The 10409-nt window shown below is 38.3% G+C and overlaps 1 protein-coding gene across 1 annotated transcript; it reads left to right on the top strand.

The window, feature by feature from the left end:
• The first annotated feature begins 362 nt into the window (after positions 1-362).
• On the top strand, positions 363-10118 carry LOC140926922 (uncharacterized). Its single transcript, XM_073376597.1, has 7 exons — positions 363-439; positions 1284-1364; positions 1716-1790; positions 2991-3178; positions 5548-5673; positions 7432-9012; positions 9754-10118. Exons 1-7 carry the CDS (start codon positions 363-365, stop codon positions 10116-10118), a joined length of 2493 nt encoding a protein of 830 aa, XP_073232698.1.
• The last annotated feature ends 291 nt before the right edge of the window (positions 10119-10409 follow it).

Below are 10409 nucleotides of genomic sequence, written 5' to 3'. Positions count from 1 at the left end.
TCGCGGGATGTTTTCCTCATTCCCAAAATCAGCTATATAATTCGCCATTGCAAGTTTGTATCGCAGGGGGGCATGTATTTTTCTAAAAAAAAAAAATCAAAACGACATTTCAAATTGGAACAAAAACCCCGACGACGAAAAAATTTATCGTCGAACCGAATTTTTCACAAGTTGGACAATAACAAGTGAAAATACACACGGGCGCACGTGCAAGAGAACAAAAGTATATATCTATCTATATATCTCTCTGTATGAAAACCTTTTTGAAAACGGGTGTATATATATATATGTTCTATGTGTGATACCATTGTTTCAACGAATGCAGTGAAAATGGAATAAATGTATCTTGAGCCGTTAAAGGAATGAGACATAAAGATGATGCGAACTGCAGAAATACAAACTTTAATGAAGATATGATCGCCATAGTGATTATTGTAATGTAACTTAGCGCTGCAGTGCTCTACCATTTGAGCTATGAAGACCCACAAATTGGGAGCAGGCCAATTTGTTGAGTTTATCTTAACCCGTGAAAGGAATGAGACATGAAGATAATGTGAACTGCGGAAATGCAAATTTTGAATAAAGATGAAGATAAGATCATCATCTAAAGTCTAAACTATTTTATAGTTTGGGTGCTAAAAATTTGAAAGAAGGTGTGCCATAAAAGGTGGTATTGACACGTGGCAACTGTAAATTGTTTTTACCATTAAAAGGGCTGTGTCACGGCAGTCCAGTTCATTTTGTTTAATTTTGCCAATTACTCGCCCTCAATCGCTATGGAACTTAAAGTAAACGAAGAAATTAGATTTAAATGACAAAATCAGAGATCTGAGACAAACAAATATGTCTCCTGAGCATTATTTTTGAAGTTACCATCAGCTGGGATCAACTTTGAAAAACTGTTAAGCTGGACAGTTTTCAAAAACCCTTATTTCAATCCGTTTCAATCTTCTTCAGTTTTGCCCATCCGTGGCATCTGTTATTTCTGTGATGTTATTTTAACCTTCTTTTAAAGTTTTAAGCGGTTATTTTTGTTTCTCTTAATTTAACGGGCATTTTGTAATTTCCTACTTTGGCTGACTTTCGTGACACAGCTCCTTTAAGCTGATTGATAGCTCAAGGTACAAGTAGTGCTGATATGTAGGTAGGTGTGACAGCTTGAAAGAACTTGAAAAGAATTTGTTAAAACATTTAGTAATAATTATGGGAACAAATGGTAGTGGTAATACAAACAAACGTAAATGGTAATAAAAACTTTTCAGTTAACTTTTCGTTCTTTGCAGCTTCATGATTCGCACTCAGTTAAAAGCAGTGAGCCTCCGAGTCTTGTCTATTCATGATTTTCATAACCTAACTTCTGTCATGTAAGTACGATTGGTATATTATCAGAACTGTTGTAGAAATTGGCCAAATACGTAACAGAGGGAGTTCTGCATCTTCCTTAGCAATAGCCCCAGAAAATATATAAATGATAAACATATGCACTCGCTGTCATTTTATAAGGAATCACACTCGTTCACTGCGCTCACTCGTTCTATTTAGGATACGTTAACAGCTTGCAATTGTGCAACACCGTACGAGCACACTTTTCATGAAGAATTCTATATAAAACTCAATTATTAGTGTCCTTGCTATCAGTTGCTTCGCTCGTTGCGAATCGGGCTTTGATATCAATAAGAACGACTTAACTATCCATTTTTCGTTTTCTTTTGTAGAACCATGAATGATGGTAAAATTGGTACCATGAAAGTTTCGGATTCACTTCAACGAGAGCGCTGCACTATTTATCTGTTTGTAACTTTCTTTAATGCCTTAATAATATTCTAATATGCGGTTGCATTGTCTTTGACCTTCATTTACTGAGTTACTTTAGCTTCATGCATCAACCCGATGTAAACTATACTGAAGAGATGAAGTTAAATTTTGCGGAACCCATTTTCTCAACTTGCACTGTGAGGTATAGGTGAATCCGGATTTTTGTCCCTTTTCTGCCGCTTTTTTTAAGAACGTATCATTCTCTGATCAAACTTTTATAAATATCACCCTTCTTGATGTTGAAAGAGCGTTGCAATAGAAGTCGAACCTCTCATAAGCGACCACCCAAAAAGCCAAGCTATAGTGGTCACTAACGAGAATCGAATCAAAAGTGGTGGCTCCCGAAAAGAGGGGTGGACACATCTACCTTTTGGAAGGTAATCTTTGCAGGCAACTTCTAAGGTACGATGAGTGTTCTCCCATTTGATTCAAGTTCTTGTTATTCCGATCACGTGTATGATTTAAGACCAAACTGCACTTCACTCAGTTCCATTATTAACTTAGTTGGACAATGAAAATCACGAAAAGAGTAACAGCTTTAAGAAAATTCATAAAGGGATTTCGAGACGATGGCTTGCTTACTGAATGTACGATGCTATAGAAATTGATTGCCGGCTAAGTTTAGCAACCTCGGCTTTAAACTTGTGAACTCAATCTAGATCTATCTTCTTTCTTTATTTCATATAATTATGAGAATATGTCTAGCCGATTTTTTGAAAACCAACCTAACGAAATTTGCAGTCATTTGAGTGAAAAAGCGTCAAAAGGCAGGTTTCTTAAGCCCGAGAAGCTCCAAAATCATAGTAACGAAGGAAAAGGCTAGTAGAAAAAGAAAGAGCGAGGAGAAGAAGAAGAAGAAGAAGAAGAAGAAGCAGAAGCAGCAGCAGCAATGGTTTCACTCTTAGTTTATATAATAGCTACTTTGGAAATAGTTTTTGGCCGAAAAAATTGTTCGACACAAAAGGTCCGTTTGGCGATAACGTTATCAAAAAGCCGGCTAGATGTATAATAAACTAATTAAAAGTGCAGTTTCTAAAACCCATTCATACAGAACACGAACATCCATACAGAACACGTTCGATAAATAAGATGTACCGATCTTTTGAACGACCTTGATGTCAATTTATTACATTTTATAAACGTTTTTACTGAAACATTTATATCTTTCAATTTAGCGGCTTGGGTCAAGATAACTCTACTTCCCTTAACCTCTCGAAATATTCGGGCAACCGCACAGTACTACTCCATTCATTTAAGCGAGCTGGTTTTGCTTATCCAACTCAAAATGAGTACAATTTACGACCATGTCCACTTGGTACTTTTGTAAACGTAATTCGTCTAGAATGCGTCAAATGTCCTGCAGGTAAAATATATATTGTGTTACATGATTATTATTGGAGCTTTTTCTTGTCTTATGGGTGATGATGAATTCAAATCACAAACAGCAGTGGTAGAATTCGAGGGCGAATTAAGCGCTAATAATTTTAAAAGTGATGAAACAATCGCTGTAAGATTTTTCAACATTTTCAAAATCGTCCCCGAGTTACATTATTTTATTTATATTGTATTGCTACTAGAAAACTATTTATTTAATAGTTTTCTCTTTGTAAAAATTTGTTGTGACACATTGTGAGCTGAATTTATCAGTTAAACGGTCTACTTGTCTTTGAATTGCCCAAGAAGAATGTCAACAAGATGGCTGGATATTAATTGGCCTTGCTCTTTCTTTCTGGCGTTTTAATGACTTCGACAATAGAGAGGTTAAGCATCACGTTTACATCTAACGGCAAACGCGAATTTGAATCAGGTGATCAAGTTTCCCAACAACAATATATCCTTTATTTAAACACGAAAGGATTTAAAGGTCAAAGCTTGTGGGGTCGTGTAAAAGTGATAACAAATGAATATAGAACTATAATAAAAATAGGGATAACATTACTTACAATATACAACTAAAACAGAAACTCTAAAAATATAGAGTAAGATTTTAAAAAAGATGCGATGTTAAAATGAATTTAAATTAGTTACCACTAAGTAATTTGACTACAGCATTTAAAACATAAAATAGTTAAAAACATTTAAACTCTTGGTAGTGCCTAGGCAGCGACTGGACCGACTGTGCGCTAAAATCAAGTTCCTTAAAATAAGAGTCCTTCTTCACTTTGCGATAAAAAACAGTAAACTGGCCTGTAAGATGAGTCGAGAACCGCATTCCAAAGAATAGCGCCTCTATAGCTAACAGAGTTTTTAAGAAACTGCGAGTTAAAACGCTGGACAATTATGTTATTACTACTTCTGAAATTGTACGCAGTGCAAGATTTATTTGTCAAGTATGAAAGAGCCACAGGTGCTAAACCGATAAACACGCTATGGAGTAGTTTAGCTAATTAATAATTTTATAATATAAGTATTAAAGTATTCCAATTCAAAATTCTGTATACTTCATCAGTAGGCACATCGCGGGGCAAGTTGTATATTATTCTGGCAGCCCTACAATCAAGTACTTCCAGTGAATGTGCAAGGTCCGCATTAGGGCAGACGCCCAAAACAACCAAGTCCATACAAAAATGATGGTAATATTATCTTGGAGTACAAGTCCAATAGTGCTTTTCTGCCCAAAAACGATCTCCTTTTCAGGAGGTTCAGTTTGTGAACAAAATTCTTTTTTACATCTGTAAGCTAGTGTGACCAGGAAAGCCTGTCATCGATAGTGTTATGCCCAAAAGACGAGTGTGTTTCACCCACTCGATCCGATCCTCTCCAACAGACACAGAATTTAGAGGCCCAATGTGCAGTTTTCTCATTAATAACATAGGTTCGCACTTAACTGAGTGAGGAGTTAAAGAGTTCTCTAAGCACCAACTATTCGGTTCCGATAAAGCTTTATTTACGAAGTGACAGTGTTATCAACAGTGTCCCCTATGCAATAAAAGGTGGTGTCATCCGCTTACATAAAGACAGAGCCAGAGGTAACAGCACTTGGTAGGTCATTGGTGTACAAGGCGAACAACGTTGGGTCCAGTACTTCAACTTTAATTGTCGTTTACTTTTCATTATTTCAACACAAATTAGTAGTTTCATGGAATTTTTTATCCATAAGAATTGTTTTGAGCTGTTTTTATCTGCTCATTTTCTATTTTGAGAAATTCTCAACTTGAATCTGCCGTTTACCGTTTGCCGTATACGTGATGCTCAAACTCTCTTTTGTCCCGGTTCATAAAAACGCAAAAACTGGTACTAACTTTCCCAGTATCCAGCCAGCCACATTTATTGGACTCTTCATACGACCAGATGCTAGCTTTTTTTTCTTATGTTATGCAATAGTCAGGGGCGGACCTAGGGGGACGGTGCAGGGGGTGCGCACCCTCCCCTGAGATGACCTACGGTTTTCTAATACAACTGGTATTCTGCCAAAAAAAACTACGTTGCTTATTGGTGTTGAAGAAGAGCAAGAGACGAGTGCACCCCCTCCTAAAAAAAATCCTGGATCCGCCCCTGATAGTAAAGTCCGTCCACAGAAACCAATCATATTAAGGGAATTCTACGTTATTTGTAGGTCATGGAATTTAAAAAGGAACGTCGGACCAAAAACCAAGGATTTTGTAACCTGGCAATTTTACCCCAAACTAACTACTTTTTGTCGGCTCTGTAGGTCCATTTTAGTCATATTTTGGGACTACAAATTTAAATTTATTTCAAGGACACTTTCACTCTAATTACACTTTCTTATAGGAGGCTTCTATTCGGATACCATGGCGTTTGTCAATGACAGCTGCCTCAGATGTCCAAATGGAACTTTTGTGCCATACACTAAGGCGCCTGGTAAAAGCGCCCGTGAGTGCGTTGCTTGTCCACAAGGTAAGCATATTTTGTAGTCAAACTTAGTCAAACATTGACCACATTCTTGCATGTCAATGGGCAGTGAATTTCGCCCTGCAGATTCTCAGCATTCTATCAGATTAAGAGAAATCGTCTTCGATGGCTTTGAATAAAATTCTATCTCGAACTGAAGAAGAAAACAAAATAATTTTAACCATCTGCTGATTTTACTGCTCATCGGATGCTAGTAAGAATGATAAGAATCACCACAAGATTTCAAAATGTCAACTATTATATGGCTACAAAAGTACGAGTGTTCTGATTGGCTGCTAAGCTGGCAAAAGTTTCTTGTAATGGCCGGCATTATTCGCTAGGTGTCCAAAGCACATACAATCTGCAGTGTTTAACTCGATAGTGAAAATCTATGTTATGTTCAATTGAGAGCTGTGAAAAAGGTATCCGCTGACTAGTGTGACATGTCTGTATCGCGGGCTCAAGTTTACAACCCATTGAGGTGATTTGTGTTTTTTTAAGCTATGCACTGACGAGTTATTGGTTTTAATTGATCGCAGGCTCAATTACTTGCGGTTTTATATATTTAGAGCGCTAAATGGCCACTTATTAACTTCGTCCGTTCGGTCATTACGGGGATTTCCCCATAATGACCTCACTCTAGGTTAATAAGTTGTATATAATGATTTCATCATTAGAATCTATGGTGGTACGCTTGACCTGGTTTGATTGTAATTTATAATTAAAGAAGAAGGAGAATCAAACACCAGAAAGCTCAGAAAAATTTTTCGAGCTCCAGGTGAGAATCGAACTCACGACCTAGTTAGAAGATGGAATGTGAAAAGTGTACAGAAACTGCGTTAGCCCTGATAGCTTGTTCAAAGTATCTGATGACGTCTGTGAAGTTCAGATAAAACTGCTCAGAAAATAAAGGTGAAGACTGAACGAGATTCTCTGCTTTTGCAATAGCACTTAAGCTTGATTACGTCAGACGAGCAAATTTCACCACCAAGCCTCGTTTCTAAGCAAACTTCTCATTTTCACTTAATAAGCGTGAGTACTCTTTTCAACTCTACTCCCATTGGAATTCATTTATGCAAAATTCTATAACTTTTAAAATTTCAAAACGAGCTTTGGTGGTTAAATTTACTCGTCTGAAGTAGACATGCATAAGGACTATTGTCGGGTAAGATAGAGAATAGCCTGAGAAAGCAGCCGACATTTGGCGACGCTACCACTGGTTTCCCCGCCAGATGACGTCTGAGGAACGAGCACAGAAAGTCCATACTGATGAAGCGTCACTACCCAGATCTGGGTAGTGCTTCTGATTGGTCTTGCCCCGTGGGAAATTTGATTCAACCAATCAGAGTCTCTACCCAGATCTGGGTAGTGACTCGTCATCAGTATGGAATTTCTGCGCTCGTTTCTCAGACGTCATCTGGCGGGGAAACCAGTGGTAGCGTCGCCAAATGTAGGCTGTTTTCTCAGGCTAGATAGAAAAGCTTGACGTCGGTTTTGAACTGAGAATTTATTTACCCATATCCTTAGGGTTTTGCCTATGCTTTGTTTGTTTGTTTGTTCGGCATGGCTATGCTGTCCTTGTAATTCAAGGCGGTGAAACTTTCTTATGAAGTAGCTTTGTTGTATTTAAACACATTTGACAATGAAGCCGTCAACTGACAAAACCTGCAAGCTTTCAAACTTTGTGTTTTTTAAAAATGGAAAAAATGTATTTTCGTGGTTTCAATACATACAATTCAACTAACAGACTTCTGCTTTTTGTAGGTACAGATACTTCCACATTTGCTGGGTTTAGGGCTTGCAGCTGTCTGAAAGGATTTCATCGTACCCATCTTTTTGAAGGCTGCACACAATGCAATGAAGAAGGATTACAATGTGTGGATGATCATGTTATGCTGAAGAAGCATTACTGGTGGAAATGGGAGAATCAGACCCACAAACAATTTTATGAATCATTTACACGTAATCTCTTGGATTCAAGGAATTCTTCTTCAACTAATGCTTCCCTCATCAAGTTCCCATACACTGTTCCTACGCCGCACAAATGTCCACAACCAAAGGCTTGCAATGGCGGTTTCAATTCTTCTTGCGCTGACGGCTATCGTGGACCGCTGTGTGAAATTTGTAGTGATGGCTACTATAAACAGTTTCAAACGTGCAAAAAGTGCCCAACGAAGAAATGGATGATCGGACAACTGTCGATCGTGATGGCAGTTATCCTGCTCATTATTTTAGTTATCCTATGGTCAAGTAAAAAGAAGCAAGAGAATGAGAAAAAAGGAAGATCCATAGTGGATATGATACTTGGAAGGCTGAAAATTGTCATTGGCTTTTACCAAGTCACTGATGGACTGTTACAGACATTTTCGTACGTCAAATGGCCAGATTCTCTTTCTATCATTGGAAAATATTCGGAGATGATACAGCTTAATGTATTTCAGATTGCCCCTCTTCACTGCATCTTCCCTGAATTAAAGGTCAATGCTTTTAAGAGCTTGTTTGCAATCCTTGCAATGAATGCCACAGCCATCATCGTTGCGATTCTCATTTATTACTTACGAAAGCTTCTACTCGAACGGAGTGCTTCCTCCAAAGAAGAAAAGTTAAGGAAATCTTCTCAAACGAAAGAGCTGATCTTGAGAAACCTGTTTTTCTTCCTGTACGTGACATATCTCAGTACCTGCTCCAAAACAGCTAGCGTGCTTCCCCCAACTTGCCGTCTGCTTTGTTCGGACAAAACGAAAACCCACTGTCCAAAGTTTCTTAAGACTGACTACAGTATCGACTGTGAGAGTACAAACTACAGTCGATCAGTCATCGTTGCCTACGTTGCAGTCGCTTACATACTACTTCTTCCCACAGCATCACTTATAGCTCTCTGGAAAGCGCGATTGACCGTTACAAGTCAGAATGAAATGGAAGACGAGCATCAAAATCCTGATATCAAAGTGAAAAGCAGTGAAGTCACCACAGGCTTGCGATTCCTTTTCGAAAACTACCATCCGCGCTCGTGGTACTGGGAACTGGTAGACACAGTACGGAAGGTGGTCCTCACGTCAGGTCTGATCCTGGTTGGTGGTGAAAGTAGAACATATGTCGGACTGGCTTGCGTCATGTCAGGACTCTATGGAATGTTTTTTGCCTATGTCAGCCCCATTGTGGACCCATTCGAGAACAGACTAATGCTGATATCTCTTGCTGTGACCTTTGTAAACTTGGGAATAGGAGCTGTGAGTAAGATAAACAGCGAGAACATTCCAGCCTCAATCGATCCATATGTGGATAACATCATGTTCAAGGTACTGGTGTTTGGAGCAAATTCTTTGGTAATCGGTCTTCTCGTGGGTAAGTTAAGTCTAAAACTACTTCGGTTATTAATTTACCCTTCAATAGTATAATATTCAACCCTGGGTATTGTTACTAATTATAGTAAGGTATGGGGAATCAATCTTACCTAGGACAAGCCCAAGATAGACTGAATTAAATGAAGGTAATCTGGAACCCGACTTACTCACTGAGTCGCCAATCGCCCTTCGTGTCAGCAAAGTGAAGTGAATAGGACAAAATGTACCAGTATTTCCTATTATATAAACTCATTTGCATATCATGAATTGTTCTTCGGGGATGATATTTACAATTCAAATTGGAACGTGAACAGGAAGTCTAAGCGACCAAGACGACGAAAACAACAACGTCAAAGCTCCCCAATCACAAGTAGGGCGATGCCAGCTCCGTGCTTGCGTTTGGTTTTCGGCCAAAATGTAGTTCACGATGTAAATCGGTTAAGCTTCAACTGCCATTCTAACTGTAATTGTTATAAGTATTAATTAAAAGTATGTTAGTAAGTAAGTAGGTAAGTGCGTATGTATGTAAGTACTGCTACGCAAGTCAGTCAGAGTAAGTAATCTACAAGACTTGACATTAGAGCTAACATATTCATAGAGAAGTGTTAAGACAGTACAATAGAGGACTCCGCCTAATAAAACGTCAAGTCAACGCGTACGTTTTAAAAAGGTGTTCTTGAAAGAGAGAGGTAACTTCAGACAGTCCTAAATATACGTAACTATGACTATTGTTTCTTTGCAGTTCAGTATATTGTATACATCTATCGCTTTATAAAAGAATGGCTCAAGAATCCCAAATGGTCTTTCTCTTGCTGTCTGGCATTGCTGCTGCCTCTGAATGACCTGCAAGGAGAAGTACGTGGATTTGCTGGAAGGAATGTTTTTAAGAACCAACTGCAAACAGGAAAAGTGAACATGCCGTCAATTGCATCCTCGTTCCAAGATACTGGTGCTATGAACTTGAGTTTGGGAGAAGATCAACCCCTGACGGGTGAAAAGAATTCTGATCGTGAGGAAACCAAGACTCGAGTAAGCGGGAAAGAATCCATCTTTACCAAAATTTCAGTTCATGAAGTTCCAAAAATAACATACGAAACGTCTTTGTAAAGACCTTCAGTTAATTAAGCCATTTTTCGCACTTTTTATGTCGAAGACTAAACGTATAGTTTAGTGAAAGGTTTTTTGTGTGGGGACTGAAAAGGTGGATTCATTGTGTCGTCATGTTTACATTTTAGTTCATTAACATCAAGTTAACCCATAGAAGATGAAAGAAGATGTAGCCGTATATACCAATTAGGTTCAAAAATTAAAATAGCGCAGTAAATTTAAAGAGTTTGTGCAAGTTTCAGCTCCTTACAATCAGTAAGAAAGAAAATAGCAGCAGTTAAAAACTGCAAA

The sequence above is a fragment of the Porites lutea genome, chromosome 1 (assembly GCF_958299795.1).
Source record: "Porites lutea chromosome 1, jaPorLute2.1, whole genome shotgun sequence".
Taxonomy (NCBI): domain Eukaryota; kingdom Metazoa; phylum Cnidaria; class Anthozoa; order Scleractinia; family Poritidae; genus Porites; species Porites lutea.
This window is presented reverse-complemented; position numbering and strand designations above follow the sequence as displayed.